General features: G+C 48.9%; 1 protein-coding gene across 1 annotated transcript in view; it reads left to right on the forward strand.

Annotated features, from left to right (window-relative positions):
• The first annotated feature begins 8,157 nt into the window (after positions 1-8,157).
• CPE (carboxypeptidase E) overlaps positions 8,158-22,953 on the forward strand; it is a 106,347-nt gene continuing 91,551 nt past the window's right edge. Inside the window, exon 1 of the mRNA XM_025438859.3 lies at positions 8,158-8,479. Coding sequence (XP_025294644.2) covers positions 8,173-8,479 — 307 coding nt within the window. The 5' untranslated portion in view covers positions 8,158-8,172. The remainder of the gene's footprint in view (positions 8,480-22,953) is intronic.

Genomic DNA, 22,953 nt, shown 5'->3' on the forward strand with positions numbered 1-22,953 from the left:
TCGTGATCTCAGGGTCCTGGGATCAAGCCCAGTGTCGGGCTGCAGGCTTACTGGGGAGTCTGCTTGAGGATTTCTCTCCCTCTCTCTCTGCCCCTCCCCACTCTTGTGTGCTCTCTCTTTCTCTAAAATAAATACACAAGTCTAAAAAAGAAAAGAGATAACTAGTGTTGGAGGATGTGGAGAAAAGAAAATCCTTGTGCACAGGTGTAGCCACTATGGAAAGCAGCATAAAAATTTCTCAATAAGTTAAAAGCAGAACACGATCCAGCAATTTTACTGGTAGGCATTTATCTGAAGAAAATGAAAACACCAATTCAGAAGGACATATGCACGCTTACGTTTATGGCATTATTTACAATAGCCTAGATCTAGAAACAACCTAAGTATTAATCGGATGAAACTTTGCCATTTGCAACAACCTTGGAGACATTATGCTAAGTGAAATAAGTCAGAGAAGGACAAATACTGTATCATCTCACTCATTTGTGGCATCTTAAAAACAAACAAACCAGCATGGAAACAGACTCATAAAAAATAGAGAACAAACTGATGGTTGCCAGAGGCAGGGAAAGTGGAAGAAAGATGAAATAGGTGAAGGAGATTAAGAGGTACAATTTCCCAGTCATAAAATTGATAAGACAAGGGATGTCAGGTACAGCACAGAGCATAGTCAATAATACCATAAAAACTTTTTACGGCAACAGATGGTAACTAGACATCCTTTGGTGACCGTTTCACAATGTATATAAATATTTGATCACCATGTTGTATACCTGATACTAATACAGTCTTGTATGTCAATTATTCTCCAATAAAGAATCCCAGCATAGTATCTGAAGTCATCTGGAATAAAAGACAAATGAAGGAACCGATGAAGGAACGAATGATGTAGAGAACTGCACGGATGTCACTCGTGTTGGGGTTTTGCGAAGCCCCAGCACGTGGGCAAGGCAGCCGACGCTAGGACCTGCGGGCAGTCATCACGTGCGGAACCACATATTACTGCTCTTCCTTCTCTTTCTTGTCATTTGCTGAAAGACGCAGCTTTTCTGTCAGGTGAGAAGAATCAGGAAGGCAGATATACACCAGCGCCCCCAAAGGCCATGTCCTTTTCTCCCCATAAGATTAGAGCACTAAGCGTAGCACCTGGATGTGTGTCCAAGGATGGTGTTCAGATGCTAAAGCCTGTGGGGTTCCCCCGGCCCACCTTCCTGGAAGGCATCCAGGGGTTCACTGATGCACCCGGGGGGTTTGTTAAACATAAAAAAAATGATGCTTCTGTGTGATTCCTTAAAAGTTCCTTAATTTGGTCATCTATCTAAACTTGAATCTCTTTTCTGTGATAAGAGAAAAGGCTTCAGGCTGAGAGCCGTGAGAGCCACTTGACCGTCCTGCAGCGGCTCCCTTGCCAACTGCTGGGGGTACGGGGCCCGAGGCCGTGAGGCCCATGGAAAGGGCAGATGCGTGGGGTCACGGCACTTTGGAGGCAGACTCTGCAGGTGCCCTGTGATCTTGGACAGGTTGCTGGTGTGTCTGTGTCCTTGGCCATCAAATGTGTGTATTACTGCTTACCTTATAAGGTTTTAAGGATTAAACACATTTAGCTTCAAAAAAAAAAAAAAAAAAAACCCACAAAAAAACAAAACCAAAAACCCCAGCAAATTAATTGCCCAGCACAAAGTAGAAACAACAGCTGCACAAAGCTGAAAATTAAAGAAGACAACTGTGGTTTGATTTTCTGAATTAATTGACTAATATTTTTCAAGTGGACTGTCAGGGAAACGGAAAATTCAGAACCAGGACTTAACTTTTTCATTGGAAGCTATTATTTTCCCATATTTATGCCAATTGATATACAGAGCTTTTACTGATATCTTTGTATAAAATGTGGAGGGTAGACACATTCAATAAATTAAACGGAGTCGGTATAAATACTAAATGCACACTTAAAGTTCCAACAGTTATTAGTTCACTCTAACTTAGCAGATCCGTTAAGAAGGAAAACTTAAAAATTTTGTTTTCAACCTGATGGGAAGTTTTATAGGAAAATTGTATTTATAAGCCATTTTATCAGTTTGTCCTATTTTGGTCCGAATGAATTGTGTATAACCTCGCAGCACCTCTTACACCTCCCCAGGAAGGCCAGGGGTTGCCCGCCTGAGCAGTGCTGGGCTAGGTTGAGAGCACGAAGGAACCCGGCACCAGAGTCCAGGGCGCTGGGCCTCAGACGCTTTGGGGCGCCAAAGCAAGTGATGGCCTGGAGGCTTGCTCCTTCCCTCCTGGTGGACGTCTCCCACACGGAGCCCACAGCGGCGCGCAGCCTCCATCTGCCTCGAGGTTGGAGGGCTGAGGAAGGCCACTTTCCTGAGGTACGGGCTGCGTGCAGTGAGGCCCCGTCGCCAGGCAGCAGAACCCTCGTGGGGCCTCCGAGTCTGCGGCCTCACTTCGCAACCAGACCCCCCTTTCCTGCCAGACTCTCCGCCAGCATCCCGGAGCCGGAATCAGACGGGGCCATCGCCAGGGTCTGGGGCTGGGCCTCCTCGAGCTGTAGGGCCCAGACCTTGGCGACAGTCCCCATCGGATTCCCGCCCTGGGATGCTGGCAGAGAGTCTTCCAGGAACAAGGGTCGAGCTAGAAAAAAGTCACAAAACGATCTTGACTTTAACCTAATGAATATTATTTAAAGGCACCACTCCATCATCTAGTCAATGATGTCTGTAAAACCTGAAAATACAGATAATATCACTTTATGTTCATTATGGAGTGAATGTTTTTGATGACATAAGGTTTCTTTACCTGTGTTTCTAGTCTTTACAGATGCTCTGTTGGGGTTTCACTTGTTCTAGGCCTTTACTCATTCATTTTTTGGTAAGATTTGTTGCTTATTTATCCCTGAGAGACACAGAGAGAGGCAGAGACCCAGGCAGAGGGAGAGGCAGGCTCCATGCAGGGAGCCCGAGGCGGGACTTGATCCCGAGGCCCCCGGGGTCATGCCCTGGGCCCAAGGCAGGTGCTCACCCACTGAGCCCCCAGGTGCCCCCATTCTAGGCTTTTAGATGAACAAGTTGTGGGTGCAACTTACTGTTAGGCCTATTTTCTTCTCGCCAGTGCTTAGCCTGAGAGCAGGCCCCTGGCCCAGGGTACAGGCTGATGCACGATGTTTCCTCTGGACTTTCCGTGCGGGCATGGACTGTGCTGACCGTGTCCGGAGATCCCTGTGCAAGCCCTTCTCACCAGACAGCATGAGGCTGACACGCAGGAGGCTGGTGGGACCCCGGTGGCCCGACAGCTGGGGGGCAGATTGCTCGCTGGGGGCGTCCCGGGAAGAGGCAGGGAGGAGGCCGTTCTATCCGTGAATCGCTTCTCCTCCTCCCGCTGCCCTTCCGTCCTACCTCCTTAGGCCACGTGGAGGTCACTTTATTCAGAAAGTCCTGACCCGTTGAGCTCCCAGGACTGAAAGTCCATAGAGTTATTGGGCAGGGGCCACGTGCCTTGGGACAAAGGGGCAGGGGCGCGGCTGCCTCCTGGAGCTCAGGACACGTCCCCGGGGCGCTACATGCAGGTCCTGAGGTTTGGAGGCCCGTGCAGCCTACTGGGTGTGGGTTTTGAGCAAGGTATTTTGGATGTGAGGCTCCACTTAAAGGGTGCAGTATCAGATCTCAACCGAGGAGCACAGCTTGCTCCTCCCTTCAATAATTCCCTGCTCATCTGGTCAATGAAGATTGGCTTAGTTTCAGTTGCGTATCAAACCCTACTGGGCTCTGGAAGACACTAGAAGGCACTAGAAGGCACGAGATGCATGATTCCTGCCTTCACAAAATTTATAGAATAAAGGAGATTAAGGTCGATTAGATAATCATTCAAAAATTCTTAGAAAGGAGAGAAACACTTTGTGGGAGTCGTGGGGACCCCCTTGCCTGAAGGGAGCTGTTAGGGAAGGTGCCCCCTGTGGGATGTCTGACCTGAGCCCTGAGCGATGACCCGTGTCACCCAGAGAAGGGTCGGGCAGAAGGAAAGGGACAATCCAGGTAAAGCGAGCAACGTGCTGGGGTCTGGAGGCCACAGTGGGGCATTTGGGAGGTTCCATGCTGGGTGCCGGTGACAGGCGGCGGTGAGCGTGGCTGGGGGGACAGCTGTACCCCTGAGGGGCTGGGGGCTTGGCCTGAAGCACTGCGACCAGAGCTCACCCTGCCCTGAGGGTGCGGGGGGCACAGGGCCACGGGGGACTCGGTCCCACCTGCCCCTTCCTGTCCTGCAGGACCGCAGCAGGTGCGGCTCCCAGCGGCCCCTTCCCCGCGGGGACCAGCAGGTGTGGCTCCCACCCAGTCCCTTCCCCGCAGGACCCCAGGGCCCAGGACCTCAGCACGTGTGTCCCTCTCCGGCTGTCTGTGGAGGCTGGTGATGGGCCTCGGGATCAGGCAGCTCAGGGCCTCGGCCTGGCTGCCCCCTCTCAGGTGTCTGCTGGAGACGTCCCCCGGGGTCTCTGCTGGGTGAGCTCCTGTACGAGGGGCCCAGGACTGATGGCAGGGAAAGGGTGCGAGGGGGGGACAGAGGTGGAAGCTGAGCTCTTCATCGCCCCTGATGTTGGCAGGCGTTGCTCCTGCTGTGTCGTGCTCCTTAGACACGAGTCCCACAGTGTCGCCTACACCCTGCTGCCTGCAGTGAGGCCCCGTGCTCTGCCCGCCTCTCCTGGGGCCTGGGCACTGAGGTCAGCAGGGAGGCAGGAGGATGGAGTCCCCGTACAGTGACCCCCTCTTCTTGGGCCTGGCCCTGAGGTCATCAGGGAGGCAGGAGGACAGAGGCCCTGTGTTCTGCCCGCCTCTCCTCGGGCCCACACCGAGGTCACCCCACTGGAGGGTCTGAACTCCGCTGCGGCCACCCTCCCCCCAGTGGCCTGGCCCTCCCTGGATCTGCAGCGCATCCCCAGTGCGGCGGGCGGGGCTAGCCTCCAGGCCAGGTCCCACTCGCGGACCTGGTAGGAGCAGTCAGGCCACGCGGGGCATCTCCTGCCCCTACCCCTGGAACCACAGGCCTCTAACAGGCGCCCCAGGGAGGACGCCCTCCCCCTAAAATAGCCCAGAAATTCAAAGCCCAAGTTTCTGGTCCTTGAAACCAATTTCTTGGTGTGCGTGCTGTGCCCACAAATAAGCAAGGGGCTCTTTCATCTATCAGACGAGCAGGAATTTTTTTCTAAAAAAAAATAAATAAAAAATCCGTGCAGAATGACCACGTTCTAGAGCTGGAGAAGACCTCAGGGAGCACAGGGTCAGCCCTTCCCCAGGGGCACCCGGAGTCTTGCTGATCCCGGAGCGCACCTCGGACCTCCGGAGTGATGGCGGCTGGCGAAGCCCGCAGCTCACCGACCTCTAGATGCTCCTGCTGCACCCGAACGAGCCGTCCCGTCAAAACCTTTTGTTTCATATCTAAAGGAAAGCACCTTCCAAGATGCAAAGGATTCCCCCTTCCGTGAGTCTACACAACTAGGAAGATTCCACGCACAGAAGAAAAAGGAAAACCACCCATAAAAATCGAGAATGGGGAAAAAATAGAAAGCACACCCTCTGTTTAGAGAGATGGCTGAAGGGCCACACACGACCTCGATGGGCACCGTGGTGACCACGCGGCAGCTCCTCACCCCCGGGCCCCACCTCGCCGCCAGTTAGTGCGGTCACCTTAAATTGCTAACTTGAAAATCTTAACTTTTCCACATCTGAAGTTACTGGTTTTAGCTACTCTGTCTTCTTTTTCTAGGTTTCCAAGGTTGCTCTTTTGGGGCCTGATTTTAGAAATGTAATTATGATTCTGGTTTTATTCCTCTGGACTGTGTAATCAAACCCAGCCTGATCAGAGTGGAAAGTACACGATTCCTAGCTCTGCCTACACGGACAAGGAGCAAGGCCGGGTTCAAGTCTAACCGAGGGGCAGGTCTTCCGAGTGGCAGTTCGCTCCCCCACAAAAAGCCAAAAAGGATGCTGGAGGCAATGTAGACAAAGGGGTGTGGAGCCAGTTTTTCCAGAAACATTTTTCCTTTGCTCCAATAAAATCATTGAAATGTCCTTTTCCAGGAGAAAGTTTTTATTAAGTGTGGTGCATTGTTCGACTGGTGGAGAAAGAGCAAGTTAAGGAAAAAAAAAAAAAAAGCCTAACGTGAAAAATTACTGGCACAGTGTCCAGTTTTTTTGCTTGGTTGGAGGACTCGATGGATCATTTATTTATTTATAGATTCATGCTGTTCTTAAATCCAGATGGCAATGTCTTCAGAACAACATCTGTTTCAGAGTTGCTGCAGGAATATAAATCTGGTCTAAAGGCTGGGCATTTAAAGCTCTCTATGATCATATATTTTGACAAGAGCTTTCGGAGGGTTATGGAGACCTCATTTCTCATGATCAGAGGTCTTTTTTTTTTTTTTTTTTCTATGACTGGATTTAATCTTTTTAAGTTTAAATTCTTTCTTGGATAAGATTCTGCAGCCTCAGTCAAGCACTCAGAGGACTGCAGTCCTGGCCAACATCCTGGTTACCGTCTAGTAAGAAGCTCCAAGCCAGAACTACCCAGATAAATTGCTCCTGGAGGCTTCAATCCTAATACCGGACTAAATCCTCTGTCCAGCGCACAGCCGGGCTTGGCACAGGCACTGCCAAACGACCGCCCCATCTTTTTTTTTTTCCTGAAAGAATCCAGGAATGTGCGTTTAATACTATGAAGGAGTATCCGCAAAGCGACACGCTGCATTTTTATTCCCTGATTTAAGCCTGTAAATCAAAGTGCAAGCCAGGCCTTGCGATAAACGAAAAGCCGAGTGTTGGGTGTGTGTTTGGGGTATCACTACAGTCATCAAGGGCGCGCCACGCGGAGGAGGCAAGGGGCTGCCAATACTAAGGGTTTTTTTTTGTTTTCCGGAATTTTCTCTAATTATTGGTACATGAAGATGGAAACCTCAGTCGGCTCTGAGCAGACATCGCTCTAGCGGTCCGGGAGTACTGTGCCACGCGCCTCGTCCGGGCTCTCTCACCGACAGCGACCCTCCCCGCCGCGGCCCTGGGCGGCCCCGCACCTGCGTGTCCCCGCGCCGCCCCCGGCTCGGAGAAGTCCCGCACCCCGGGCCCCCCAGCATCCCGCGGGCTCCGCCCCCCTGAGCTGCGGTCCCGCCTCCTCACCCCCTCCTCCAGTGCGCAGTGGTCCCCCCTCCCCTCCCCCCTCCCGCAATCCGCCGGCTCCGCCCCCGCGCGGTGGTCCCCTCTCCCTCCCCCCTCCCCCGTGCCTCCCGCCGGCTCCGCCCCCGAGCGCAGTCTCCCCTCCCCTTCCCCTCCGCGTGCCGCCGGCTCCGCCCCCGCGCACTGGTCCCCCTCCCCACCCCCTCCCCCCTTCCTGCCAGCTCTGCCCCCGCGCGGTGGTCCGGCCTCCCCCCTCCCCCTTCCCCCCGCCCCCGCATTCCGCCGGCTCCGCCCCCTCGCGCAGTGGACCCCCCCTCCCCTCCCCACTCTCCCCCATCCCCTCCCCACTCCCCCCATCCCGCCGGCTCCGCCCCCGCGCGCAGTGGTCCCCCCTCCCCTCCTCCCTCCCCACTTTCCCCCCATCCCCTCCCAACTCTCCCCCACCCCGCCGGCTCCTCCCCCTCCCCTCCTCCCTCCCCCATCCCCTCCCCACTTTCCCCCATCCCCTCCCCACTTTCCCCCATCCCCTCCCCACTCCCCCATCCCGCCGGCTCCGCCCCCTCGCGCAGTGATCCCCCTCCCCTCCTCCCTCCCCCATCCCCTCCCCACTCCCCCCATCCCGCCGGCTCCGCCCCCTCGCGCAGTGATCCCCCTCCCCTCCTCCCTCCCCCATCCCCTCCCCACTCCCCCACATCCCGCCGGCTCCGCCCCCTCGCGCAGTGGTCCCCCCTCCCCTCCTCCCTCCCCCCTCCCCCTCCCCACTCCCCCCATCCCGCCGGCTCCGCCCCCGCGCGCATTGGTCCCTCCCCCCGCCCGGGGCCTTTGGCGCCGCCCGCTCGCCCTCCGCCCCGCCCTCCCGCCGCGCTCTCCTCCCGGAGCCCCGCGCGGCGCGCACCCGCTGTCCCTGGGCTGCGAGGCCGGAGGCGGGCGGCGGCGGCGGCGGACCCGGGCGGCCCGCGGACCGGGCGCGCAGACAAAGAGGCGGCGGCGCGGAGGCCCGGGCGGGCGCGGGGCGATGGCGGCGCGGGGCGGCCGGGCGCTGCTGGCGCTGTGCGGGGCGCTGGCCGCCTGCGGGTGGCTGCTGGGCGCCGGAGCCCTGGAGCCCGGGGCGCCCGCGGCGGGCGTGAGGCGGCGGCGGCGGCTGCAGCAGGAGGACGGCATCTCGTTCGAGTACCACCGCTACCCCGAGCTGCGGGAGGCGCTGGTGGCCGTGTGGCTGCAGTGCACGGCCGTCGCCCGGATCTACACGGTGGGGCGCAGCGTCGAGGGCCGGGAGCTGCTGGTCATCGAGCTGTCCGACCGCCCCGGGGTCCACGAGCCTGGTGAGGGCGCGGCGCCCGCCGTGCTGGGGCCGCCGAGGGCCGGCGGGGAGGCCGGGGCTGCGGGCCGGAGAAGGGCGCGCGGGGCGGAAGGTGCCCGGGCCGGGGGGTGGGGGGTGATGGAGATGCGCGGGGCGGAGAGGGGGGATGGAGATGCGCGGGGCGGAAGGTGCGGGGTGGGGGGGGTGGAGATGCGGGTCGGAAGGTGCGGGTGAGGGGGAGGTGGAGATGAGCGGGGCGGAAGGTGCCGGAGTTGGGGGGATGGAGATGCGCGGGGGCGGCAGGTGCGGGTGGGGGGATGGAAGGTGCGGGGGTGTGTGGAGATGCGCGGGGCGGAGAGGGGGGATGGAGATGCGCGGGGCGGAAGGTGCGGGGGGAGGGTGATGGAGATGCGCGGGGCGGAGAGGGGCGATGGAGATGCGCGGGGCGGAAGGTGCGGGGGGGGGGTGGAGATGCGCGGGGCGGAGAGGGGGGATGGAGATGCGCGGGGCGGAAGGTGCGGGGGGGGGGTGAAAGAGATGCGCGGGGCGGAGAGGGGGGATGGAGATGCGCGGGGCGGAAGGTGCGGGGGGGGGTGGAGATGCGCGGGGCGGAAGGTGCGGGGGGGGTGGAGATGCGCGGGGCGGAAGGTGCGGGGGCGGGTGGAGATGCGCGGGGCGGAAGGTGCGTGGGGGGGTGATGGAGATGCGCGGGGCGGAGAGGGGGGATGGAGATGCGCGGGGCGGAAGGTGCGGGGTGGGGGGGTGGAGATGCGCGGGGCGGAGAGGGGGGATGGAGATGCGCGGGGCGGAGAGGGGGGATGGAGATGCGCGGGCGGAAGGTGCGGGGGGGGGTGATGGAGATGCGCGGGGCGGAGAGGGGGGATGGAGATAAGCGGGGCAGAAGGTGCGGGGGGGGGGTGATGGAGATGCGCGGGGCGGAGAGGGGGGATGGAGATGCGCGGGGCGGAAGGTGCGGGTGGGGGGATGGAATGCGCGGGGTGGAAGGTGCGGGAGGGGGTGGAGATGCGCGGGAACGTGACCTAGAGCGCTGCGGGTCGCCGGGTCGCACTTCTGCGGGGGAGCGCTGGCGGCAGAGGTTGGGGGGGGGGGGCGTCGGGGCACGGAGCAGAACCCGGCGGGCACCTTCACTTGGTCCTACCAGAGACCCGAGGGCAGAGACGAGGTCCTCAGGGAGGCGGCCGGCCTTCCTCGCAGACCCGGCTAGAAGGACCAGGTGCAGCCATCAGGGACTCGAAGGAAACGGGGACCGGAGCTTGGAGGCCGCGCGCCCTAGGGCCGCAGTCCCGCAGCCCCGCAGCGCGGTTCCTCCTGTCCGTGCGGGTGTGCGGGCGCTGGGGCTGCCCCCTCCCATGTGCACAAGGGGCCGGAGCCCGGAGGACCCAGCCCGGGGGGTGCGGTCTGGGGCTGCCCCCCGGGTGTGCACGGGCCGCTGCCCGGGTTCCCGTCCCGGAACCGCTCGCGGCCTAAGGAGAAAGGAGTGTCCCGCGCGCTCAGCTTCAGCCAGTGCAGGTGCGCCGTCTGTCCGTGACCAGGTTCTCACTGCGGCTGATAACCACGCAGCCATCTCATGCAGCTTCCTTCTGAGGATGTCAAGACACATTTTATTTACCTTAGATGTGATTCATTTAGTATTAATAAAAGGATGTAAACACGTTCTTGGGGCTTTTTTCTATGGATCTGCTCTTTGGAAATGATGGGACTCTTGATATGAGGCCTGGTCTTTATCTGAATAGTAAAGATACTGTTAAAATACTCTGGGCTAATAAAAATAGCAGAGGATGCCTGATTTTTTTTTTTTTTTTTAATGACAGAGAAAGCTAAAAAATAGGCTAAAAATTCTCAGTGTAGGGCCAGAATAGTTTTATAATGCTATTTTAGGAATCAGACTGAGAAAATAGTAAAGTAAGTGATTAACAGAGACATTGTCATCTTCAAATGCAGAGTGTATGGGTTGATCAATAATAATTCTTCAAACAGGAAACATTTCTTACCTTCAACTAATAGGAGGGAAAAGGTATATATAAGCTTGCTGTCAAAATCCTAAAATGAGATCCTAGAAAACATGTCATGTATTGAGGTCCAGCAGGACTCAGCATGTAGATTTAGAAAGTTTAAAGATTAATTTCATACCGTTCTCTGAAGAAGAAGAAAAATTAGAAATATGATGACTCGTTTTCAATTATTTCAAATAACCAAAGCCAAGAGATCCTAGGCATTTCAAATAACTAAAGCGACAACATCCTAGGCATAGATAAAGCTAATCTAAATATTTGTGATTCTCCTGTTGCCTACTTACTTAGAACCTTTTGTGTTATTTTACTACTAGAGATTGCTCCTCAGAACGTGTTACACTGTTTCTTCAAGATTATATGAAAACTAACCTTAACCATTTTGTTGTTTTGTTTCAAGTTAAATAAGATTCTAAAGTGCATATTACTGCTAAAATGCAATAGGCTTTTGATGATGAAAACAATAGGTCTTGGGCAGCCCCGGTGGCGCAGCGGTTTAGCGCGGCCTGCAGCCCGGGCCGTGATCCTGGAGACCCTGGATTGAGTCCCGCATCAGGCTCTCTGTATGATGATGCCTGCTTCTCCCTCTGCCTGTGTCTCTGCCCCTCTCTCTCTGACTCTATGAATAAATAAATAAAATCTTAAAAAAACAAAAAAGAAAACAATAGGTCTTTTACTTCAGTGCCTGGAATGTATGGTCTCTCAAGATTTGCAGACTTCTCTTTTGGATTGCAAACTGTATGAGGGGGGACTGTGCCTCCAGCACCTAGCCTGAATCAGGCACACGGCAGGCATGCAATACACACTATGGAAGAAAATGAAATCCGTCATTAGCTGAATATAAGAGTTTTAAAATAAAATGTATTCCTCATAAAGACAAACCCCAGTTTCACAAAAGTGAACTCAGATGTTTTACATTATGTGCTTTATAGTTCCTTGTTAAAAGAAGGGAACTTTAAGTTCATGGTTACTTAATAATGAAATACAAATGTCTATCCATTGTTTCTTATTTATTTTTTATTATTATTTTTAAGTAGCGTCCATACCCACTGTGGGGCTTAAACTCATAACCTCTAGATCAAGAGTTACATGCTCCACTGACAGAGCCAGCCAGGCAATGTGTCCATTGTTTGTTTGTTTATTTACATTTTATTTATTTATTTATTTGAGAGAGAGAGAACAAATGAGAGCATGAGTGGAGGGGCAGAGAGAGAGACGGAGAAGCAGACTCCTGAGGAGGGAGCCCGATGTGGGGCCTGATTCCCGGACCCTGGGATCATGACCTGAGCTGAAGGCAGACGCTTATCTGACCGAGCCAGCCAGGTGCCCCTATCCGTTTATTTTTAGAGGTAGAAATAAACTATTGTGCACCAACACTAAAAAGCCACAAGGGTGATTTTCTCTCCATCACTTTATAAGAGGAGATAAGTAGGTTAGAAATTTTCAGTGAACTAGTGTTAACAAACACAATTCAACTGAGTAAATTTTAAGGGTCTTATTGGCTCTATTTACGGATTCATGAATGGGTCTGCATCCAATCGAGCAGATAAAAAGGAACTCCGCGGAGCTGCACAAAATGAAAGATTTTAATAGGCAGAAGGGAGCGGGATCAAAGAAGTTACACTAGGCAAAAAAGCAGATTCATTATTGTAAGGTTGCTTTCCTTTAGGGAACGGCAGAGTTCTCTGAGGCAGGATCCCTAGCTAGCGCTCATCGGGTGATTCCTGATTGACTGGTTTAAGATTCCATTTCTGGGACTACGATTAACCTACGTCTTGGTTTGGTAATGTGGGGCTTAGCATAAGTGACTCCACTTTGGGCACATCGTCTTATTTCTTTCTCTTTCTTTCTTTCTTTCTTTCTTTCTTTCTTTCTTTCTTTCTTTCTTTCATTTATTTATTTATTTATTTATTTATTTATTTATTTATTTATTTATTTATTATAGGCACACAGTGCGAGAGAGAGAGGCAGAGACACAGGCAGAGGGAGAAGCAGGCTCCATGCACTGGGAGCCCGATGTGGGATTCGATCCCGGGTCTCCAGGATCGCGCCCTGGGCCAAAGGCAGGCGCTAAACCGCTGTGCCACCCAGGGATCCCAGTCTTATTTCTAACCCTAGTAAGCAGAGAGGTCTGATTAGTATATAAGTTTGATACTACTCTACGAATGAATTTTTTAGGATGTTGGAGAGTATTCACCATTCTTAAATGGTTTTGAAATTCCTTCTAGAGTAAAATGTTTTAAGGAATGTAAGAGGCATATGCACACTTATTCTGAGGTAGAAATGGATGCATACAGTGTGTGTTTGAGCACCGCACACTTAGGTGGGCAAGTTCAGTGGGCTGTGCAATGATTCGCAAGCCCATCCTTGCCCTCTGGGGAATTAAGAAATGGGAGTTGAGCAGTATGGAGGCTGCAAGAACAGTGTGGGAGGACTGGAGAAAGGACACTGGGGACATCAGGTTATTGACGACTGGATGACAAGAAGGCAGGAAATGTGCAGTTCCTAGAATTTACCAGTTCCAGTGTAGCTCGTACAGATGTATGTTTTAGCAGAGGCCACTGCATCTAAGGGCAATGTCTTAACCATTTTCACCCTGTACGTATCTTTGTTTTGTTTGTTTGAAATACTATTTCTGAGCAAGCTAGTAGGAAATAATATTTGGCTTAACAAATTCATTTATTTGATGAAAACTTTGATCAACTTGCCCGTATTCATTTTATCTTCCAGTAAGAGAGAAGTGTCAAGTTTGTTAGTTTTCCTAATCAAAAATTCTTTTTCTGGGGCTCCTGGGTGGCTCAGTGGTTGAGCGCCTGCCTTCGGCTCAGGGCGTGACCCCGGGGTCCTGGGATCGAGTTCTGCATCGAGCTCCCTGCGTGGAGTCTGCTTCTTCTCCCTCTGCCTGTGTCTCTGCCTTTTTCTGTGTCTCTCATGAATAAGTATATAGATAGAATCTTAAAAGAAAACTCTTTTTCTGAACTTTAAGAAAATGTAGCTAATGTCTAGGGATTTGGTTATTGTAGTAGAAGAGCTCTCTCCAAACCAAACATCTCTACATAAAGCTTCCCCTGTGGTAGAACTGGGAAATGAGAGGTTTACTCGGTTAAATTAGCAGGTTATGGATCAAAGGTATCCATTCATACCACCCGCTCTCTTCCTGAACAGAAAGAAGCGCTCATCATACTTGCTTGGTACTAGGTTGTGGCCTGAGCTGGAACTTATCTTCTGAAAATCATTCATCCTGTCAGACATTCTACATTTGAATTCCTCAAAAGGGAAAGAAAATTCCATTTTGAATTGGTCAGCAAGGGCTATCCATACCTATTCTATCATGGCACCATTGGAATCAACTTGATTCTTGACTAGTTGGATGTGGGGTCTCAGTTATTACTCTGTACCACGTGAAGCCTGTAAAACTGTGTTGGAAGAGTGTTGTGGGCACCCGCCATTCTCCACCAGAAGAACTGCAAGTGGTCTTGGAACCTGTCTCCTCTCCTCACACTTCAGGGGTCTGGACTCCAGATGCAGGAGTAGGATGAGGGCTGGGCTAAGATGGAGTCTTTGTCAAACTGGGCTGTGGGCTGATTCTGGATGCTTGGATGTTTCCTTAGATATGATACCTGCCAGGCTTCATCATATTCCTCATTTTTCTATCTGTTTGCTTATATCCTAACGCTTTTAAACTATTCCTGTGCATAGGAACTCATGTTCTCAAACCCAAACATATGCTCTCCTAGGTGTGCATATCCATCATTACAGAAAATGATACAGGTTTCATGAAAGAAACCTATATTAATTTGTGTCTAATCAATGGAATCTGTTTTCCCAGACCACTCCTTCCAGAATTAAACAGGAGATAAGATTAGTCTATTTAAAACGTGAATTCTTTTACATGCAGTTTAACATTGCTCTTGGGAAGTAAATTTGATTTATAGCTAAAATGCTATCTTAGAAACATTCTTTAGAGCATATTTTTTTTTTTTTTTTGCTTTCAAAGGCTGGAATGATTATTTTGGACCTATTCCTTCCAAAATCTGTTAAAACTTAAAGTGTATGAATGCCAGTATGTATTTGCCAAATATTGTGATGGAACATTTAATGTTGGCAAAATTTCTATACAAATAAAAAAAGTGAGGGTTTTGATCATTTTGTATGACCTTTTTCATACCAGATTAGTATGTATTAGTGGGAAATGCTTATAACTGAGTAACACCTTATGGTTGGTGAACATAGATGTTAGATTCTGGAGAAGGATCTAGACGTGTACCACATATGGTCAAGAGTTATTTTTAGACCTGAGTGAGTCATTGCACCTCTTGCCAGAAATTGTGTATTTGATTGACTTGTGATTGGCTTATGGAAGAGAGGCAATGGGACTGACCTCTAACATTATATCCTGTGCTCGAAGTACCAGCTTTCTCTGGAAACCGATTTGAGAGATGGCAAAGGAATCATTTGCAGCATCTCCCTTATTGGCACAGCATGGGGGTGAAATCCTCACCTTTCCAATGACTTCCTTTGGGAAAGATATTTTTGACAAATACAAGAATAGCCCCTATTGGGGTGACATATAACCCAGACTTTCCTAAAGTATATTCAATGGAACATTAGTTCAACTTGGCTTGAGAAATATTCGATAAACAAAAATAAATAGGTTTGTATATTGCACACCTAATCAGAGTCCTTAAATAAGCTAACCTGTACTTTATTTTTTTATTACTATTTTTTTTTTCTAACCTGTATTTTAAATCTCCAAGTTAGATATATACTCTACAGTATTTTTCAAACTTTTTTCCCCATGGAACCCCCTCCCTTCCCCCCCCCCCCAGAAACTGATTTTGGAACTAGTATTTCATTAGTTTGAGAAACAGAGCATTACCACATTATCATTCATTAACATATTAGGCAGGGTTAATTTGGCAATTCTGTAGCAGAGGGACTCACACGAGGAGAGCATATCCCTGTCCCCCACCCCAACCCCTCAAACAGCTAGCTTAGAGATTTGTGTAAAATCTTAAGATATGCTCATTGGATTGAGAACGTGGTCCTGAGGCCATCAGGCAGGGGACAGATAATTTTGACAGGAAAGGTTAAAGTAGCAAGTGCATTCCAGTTCCTTTATTGATAAGTGGCTTTAGGCTTTTAGCTTCTGTTCACCTGTTTTTCTTACCTGTGAAATAGGAAGACAGAGAGACGGTCCCTCGCAGGGCTGCCTGGAGGCCAGAGCAGCATGGCTCGCAGAAAATAATTTCATCGAGCTGTTGACATCGAGTCATAGAGAAGAGGGGCGAGTTTGTTGGAATTTTTCTGCCCTTGCAGTACACCTGGCCAGTGTGCTCCGCGGGCTGTGCGCCCTGGGCCCGCCCGTCCTGGTGGCCCCCAAACCCCAGGGCCCCCCTCAGTGTTCCTGCCTCACCGATGGTTGCCTTCCATCCATTCTTAAAGGGGGAGGCAGTCCCGCTTCTCCTCAGTTTGACTTCTTACTTCAGTCAGAACAGTGGGTGCCTTTCGGTGTTGAGCGTGTCTTCCTTTCCGGTCCCTTCTCCTCCATGGAGCTAAATAAGCCCAGGGTAATCCCCAAATTGACTTTGGCAAACTAACTTACTTTTCCAAAAACTTCATGCTCAGGCCCTGACTTTCTTTTTTTTACAGACTGGGCGCTAAGTGAGAGCTTTGTAGAACCTCCTTCCTCTCCCTCATTTTCTTACTCCCATTTTTTTTGTTTGTTTGTTTCCCAGAATTCTTTGCAGAGCTGATGCAGAAAGGTTTATACTACCTGCATCCACGGCAGGGGGCTTTTGTTCCTGTTTTTAACTAATTGCTCTCAGGCTAATTACTTAACTGTTCTTTCAGTCTTAAACTCACCACCTAGGAACTGACAATAACCTGATGATTCAGTAAAGTAGTAAGTATAAAGCCCTCAGTGCTACAGGTGTTGACAATTACTATGGCCTCAATTTTTTTTTTTAATTTTGTTTATTTATGAGACACAGAGAGAGAGGGGGAGAGGCAGAGACACAGGCAGAGGGACAAGCAGGCTCCCTGCAGGGAGCCTGATGTGGGACTCGATCCCGGGTCTCCAGGATCACGCCCTGGGCTGAAGGCAGCGCTAAACCGCTGAGCCACCTGGGCTGCCCATACTATGGCCTCTATTATGGTCTTTCTCAAAGCCCTACAGGCTGTGAGCTTCCTTTGGTCAGAGATTGTCTTTATCCCAAAGTTTAGTGCTCCGGATAGGACCTAGTGGCCACTCAGCAGATGTTTGTGGTGTAAATGGAGTTTCTCAAACAGACCAAAAATGTGCATCACGACCCAAGGCTTTATTGAAGCCCAGTGCTGATTTTATGCCTGTTGGCACACCGGAAGGGTGATAACAAGAAAGGATAGAGTTGGTATTTCTTATATATATACTTTTGTTTTGTTGTGATGTGTCCAGTTTGGCACGATGCAGGGCAATCCATCGACTGCACATTTCAGGAACGGCTTGCTGTGTTCGTTGCCATAACTGGATTCTTCCTCTTGAGACATTTTAGAAAATTGGGTGGCTTTTTAAGCATTAAGTAAAAGTTCTTTAAAAAAAAAAGATTTTATTTATTTTTGAGAAAGAGAGAGTGTGTGGGAGCATGAGTAGGGGAAGGGCAGAGGGAGAAGGGGGCTCCCCGCTGTGCAGGGAGCCCAACCCTAGGCTCCATCCCAGGCCCCCCCAGACCATGACCTGAGCCCAAGGCAGATACTTAACCAAATTTGCCACCCAAGCACCCCTTGATAAAAGCTCTAAAGATAACCAGTAAAAATGTACTTAGTAAAATTTTTGACCTTTAAAAAACCTACATGAGCCCTTTGTGTTGTGTACTAAGAACTGTGAGCTCTTTTGGACGAAGAAGGCGTGCATCCCAGGTTTCAATTCCCCCTCCCTCATGAAATGGCATTCAAGTTATGCCTCTGAAAATGCCACAGAGGAGGAGGTTTATCTGAAAGCCAGCTGATGGGTCAAATCAACTCAAAATTGAAATATGTTTAAATTTACTCTTTCCTTCCCTTCTTGTTTTTTTTTTTATTTTTTTTTCAATTTATTTTTTATTGGTGTTCAATTTACTAACATACAGAATAAACCCCAGTGCCCGTCACCCATTCACTCCCACCCCCCGCCCTTTTCCCCTTCTACCACCCCTAGTTCGTTTCCCAGAGTTAGCAGTCTTTACGTTCTGTCTCCCTTTCTGATATTTCCCACACATTTCTTCTCCCTTCCCTTATATTCCCTTTCACTATTATTTATATTCCCCAAATGAATGAGAACATATAATGTTTGTCCTTCTCCGACTGACTTACTTCACTCAGCCCCTTCTTGTTTATTACTGGAATTGCTGCCAGTCTGTTCCCCTGAACGTTTCAATTTCTTTCAAAATTCAGGATACGGTGTTTTGTGGACGATCCAGCAGCCAGCTCTTTCTGATAACATGTGGCTGAAGAGCAGATCCTGTCTGTATTACCAGTGCCTTTTATTATTTTCAAATGATTACCTACATCTTTAAATGTCTTCAAATCGTAATCCTGAAAGGTTAAGGTGGCTTTTGTGAGGGTGTTAGAGAGCTGATTCTTAAACAGGAAATAAATGAATTACTACAGTAAGCTCAGCAACCACTTTCCACTGCCAGTAAATATTTTGTGTTTTTTAATAGAAATCTGTTTACTACAGAGTCACTGCTGAGCATCATACTTCTCTCAAATAATGACAACAATTATACCTCTTGTTAAGACATTTGCTTTCAAATGAAGACGGATTATTTAAAAACCAGAGGCAGATCACTCATTTTAAAAAAATAAGACTAAATATAACCTTTAACTTAAATCCAGGTTCCCAAAAGAATCCCATGCTGTGGTTATGTGTGTTCAGGGAGTTGGGAAAAACAACCGCCATCTCATGTATTTGCCCATGTAGGCGACTGCTCGGATGCTCCCATCCCAGAGTGGTGCTGTCTGATTGGACTTACCCAGTTTCTCTTACTACATTAAATTATTAAAAACCAGGAAATCGCTTTACTATGCAGCTGCTATCCACTGCCATTGTACATCTCCTCCCCCCACCCCCCAAGAAATATTCTGTTTCTAGAGCTCAGTTAAACAACTTGCACAAATCATAAGCTTGACCATGGGCTCGGGGTAGGAATGGCTTGATATAAATGTTGGGCTGTTACCTCCCTGGCCAAAATTCTGAATACCTTTTCCCTTTCCTTTTTCTTAGTCAAGAGGTAGTCTTAAAAATGGCCTTTTCTCATAACCATTAGGAAAAAATTGCTAGGTAACATTCCAAGGTAAAGGCATCTTTTCAAGATGGAAAGAAAATGCAGGCTTTTGTCAGCGTAGCTGATATTTTTAATACAATTCAGAGAATATGGACTGTGAATACCCAGTATGTATATGCTATTTTATTTTTATTTGCCAGTCACCCTTCCAGGCAGTGCCTTTGCATATCTTAAAATGAGTTATTTAGTTTCATGACTTGAATTCACTTTTTTAAAGAAGATTTTAATTATTTATTTGAAAGAGACACACACACACACACACACACACACTGTGTGGAGGGGCAGACGGAGGGGAAAAGAAAGAAGCAGATTCCCCACAGCTCTCCGGGGGGCTCGATCCCATGATCCTGAGATCTTGACCTGAGCCCAGATCAAAAGCTGGACACGTAACGGGCTGACCCACGCATGTGGCCCTTGGGTTCACTCTTTCCCACGTGTTGAGCTTAATTTACATGCCATACAACCAGCGGTCGTGTTACTCTGTCTGTAAAATGTGCGCACTAAATGCAAGGGGCGCAGAGCTCCCTGTGCTGTTCCTCAGGCAGCAAGCGTAGAAACAGGGTGGGGGGGTGTTGGCTGGAAATGTCAGGCATTTGCAAAATAAAATGGCTTCTGTCCTCTTTTGTGTTTCAGGTGCAGTGTGGGACATATATTTTAAAGTACAAACAGTCTTATTGAAATAGTTTCATTTCTCTTAAACTGTGACATTGTTCAGCACAGATACTTTTTTTTTTGAAGTTTACTAGAAGAAACCAGTCTCATTCATTGTGAGAACTCAGGAAATGTTAAGCCAGCTTCTTCTCATAATCAGCTTTATGGGAATTAAGTTAATGGACTTTTGGGAAACTGCACTAACTCTGCACGGTCAACGGGACCTTTATAGTGCTCACACGAAAATAAATCTGCTTATTAGATGTATTTTTCTCAAGGGTCAGTTTTAGTCTTTGGAAAATGCTAGAGCAATACAAAATATATTCTCAGGTGAATATTATATGGATATATAGTGAATGGTACCATATAGACAAATAGGCTAAAATACTATATGGATACATAGGTTTTGTCTAGATGATGGCATGATAATCATGAGTGGAGCAATCATTTTAAATTATTTTGAATTTCACATCGGTTTATTTATATTTGCAGATTTCAGTTGCATCTGTAAAATAGCCTTCATTTTCCTTGGTTTTACTCCTACCATAGCTATTATCAGGAAATAAAGAATCTTCTCTTTTGTGTAAGTGGCCTACTAAAGAACAAGCCTTGGGGTGGCTCGCTGGCTCCGTCAGCAGAGCTTACAACGGTTGAGTTTGGGCCTCACGTGTGGGGGGAGAGATAACCATGAAATCTTAAACAGTCTTTTCTTATAAGCTCTCTTCTTTCAGGAAGTTTTCTTGAGTTATTGCTGCTTTCTCTATATCTGGTCAGATACTCCACCAGGGTTTTAAATAGTTGGCCAAAGTTGCCTTTACGTTTATGAAGAGTCTAGCGAGGTGTGGAGAACCTCACCAGTAAATGGGGTCCCTCATTTTCTCCTCTTCCACCTTTGGCTTTTCCTTTCTTTGTATACATCTGAATAACAGTTGAGAGGCTTTTGTCTGTTAACTTTGGGTTGTAAACACGTGCGGACGTGTCCAGGCTCATGTACTGCCGAGCACTTATTCCACAGCTCTGTATCTCTTTGTAAACACCCTCCAGCTTGGTCCTACCTGACCCGGTTTTCCAACCTGCCACAGGTGGGTATTGAAGAATATTTATCTTTATGGGAACTTAAAGATGCAGAAAGAATCTGCCTATTGTCGGGAAAAAAAGGCACTTAAAAGGAAAATTTAAAAAATAAATGTTTTTTTAAAGATCTCGTCACAAGGGACCTTAATTAATTCCCTGTACAATGCACATAAATTGCTGTTATTTGTGGATGAGGAAAGATTCACTTAGTGAATACATTAAGAATAGTTACACTGTAAAAAGGACAGGAAACCTGAGGAGTTTATTTTTTAAGATGAAGACCCTCAGGAGTCACATGCTCTACTGACTGAGCCAGCCAGGCACTCCTCAAGGGGGTTATTTTCTTTTACTTATTTATTTTTAAAAAAGATTTTATTTATCTGTTTGACAGAGAGAGAGAGAGTGTAAGCAGAGGGAGAGGGAGGCAGAGGGAGAAGCAGACTCCCCGCTGAGCAGGGAGCCCAACACGGGACTCGATCCCAGGACCCTGGGATCATGATCTGGGCTGAAGGCAGATGCCTAGCTGACTGGGCCACCCGGGCACCCCATATCCTCCCCCTTTTTAAAAGAAAGGCTTCCTAACCTGCCTGTTTTCTTGTGGAACCAGGCTGGCGACTGCACATTTCAGTGGGGACTGTCTGGTGTGTGTTGCGCCTGTAGAAGGTTCTCAATGCAGTCTTGAGGATGACGAGCACTTCAGAGTGGACAACACACGTTAGGCACAGTTGCACACCCTTTGCCAGACTATCGACTGTGGCCGTGGAGGAGGCGCATCCTGTCTCCACCACAGGTAGAGGTCACGGCAGCGCAGAGTCGTGCTTCCCCCCGCCCCCTGTGATCTTGGGGCATCTCTGGCAGGTTTCCTGCTGTATCTGAGGTGCCTGGCATCTGCGTCTGACCACAAGCTGGGTCTGATGTTAATGCACCACAGCAGCCTCGCTCTCTTGTTCTGGTCCTTTCTATACAGAGCCTTGACTTTGTGTTGCCTCTTGATCTGCTTCTTGGTAAGATGCTGGTCGGTGTTGTGTTGAGTTGAAGCCACATCACTCTGGCTGCTTTTCCTGTATCAGAACCAAAGTTCTGAGTGCAAAAGGCCCTTAGTCATCAGAAGGATGATCCTGAAGTCGTGACCGAAAGATCAAAGAGAGCCATGAGCCATCATCAGCGGGCAGTTGAATGCTATTTTGGTATTTGTAAGAGTTGTGTGGTCCTGTCAACGAGGGTGGTACTGAAAAGGAGGAAACTGTCTTTGAAACAGGATGGAAATTACTAAATTATTGTAAGAGCCAAGGAAATACAAAACCAAATTAGTGGTATGATCATCTGGGAGGGAATTACCAGCTCCAATTTATCTTGGAAATTAGGTGAAGATAGGTCATAAAGCTAAAGGTAAGCTGTGGGTAAGTCTTCCTTGCTCTCTTCTCTAAGTTTTGCAGTTCATGAAATAGAAACGGTTACAGTGGGTCAACGTGGCAGTCGAGAGGGTGAGAAAAACTGCCCCAAGTACCTGCAGCTTTGGCTGTCACATTTGACCAGAACTTCAGTGCACTGAGGTGGTAACACCCCCAACACTGCCCACATTTCTTTGGGAAGGAACCTCAAAACTGTGTGGCTTGACATAGCTGCTTCCCTTTGGAGTAAGAATCTTAAACCCTAAGGAGCTTTAGAAATAATTTATATATCAATGGGATATTAAGTACTATTAAAACTTAAAATGCTTAATAGAATCCGGTAGATTCCGATGTCTAAAGATTAACCTTGTAATTCCAGTAGGAAAATGTCAATTATGACTGTTAAGCTGAAATTTTAACCAGGCTGTAAACTGTATTAGAACATTAATAGAACCTAAGAATCACCATGCATGGGGGAGGGAGTAGGAGAAATAGGTGAACCGTTTTGTTTTGATAAAATTAAAAGAAAGAATGACCATGTACACTTAATGTATTAGACTTGCCATATCATTTAAGAAGTTAGGATTGTGTGTCAGTCAAACAAGGAGCTTAAAAGAGAAATTGAATGTATTAAATTTATTTTTACGGTTTGAAATTTTTAAGACAAGTTTACTGAAGTGACCAAATTTCCCTTTACGGTTAAGATTATAGAAGCTGCTGGACTTGTAAATGCATCAATATGATTAGTAAACTGAAATTCAATACTTATGGAATAACTAAGATTTTGCACTTATGCTTCATAACTCTAATAAGTTGAATGTCGACGTTTAAAAAACAAATTAATTTCTAGATCTTTTCTATTCACCCAAGGCACTCTCTAAGTCATCGGAAAGCTTGAATTTAACCGTAGTTCCAGCATACGGTGGCTCAGAGCTCAGTGTAGGGAGCCTTTCCCCTCGGAAAAGCTTCCAAATTCAGAAGCTGCAGGAGATTTTGGAGGTGCTGAACATTTGCAAAATAATCCGGTAAAATGCTTCCTCGTATGGT

This window comes from Canis lupus, chromosome 15, assembly GCF_003254725.2.
Source record: "Canis lupus dingo isolate Sandy chromosome 15, ASM325472v2, whole genome shotgun sequence".
Lineage (NCBI taxonomy): Eukaryota > Metazoa > Chordata > Mammalia > Carnivora > Canidae > Canis > Canis lupus.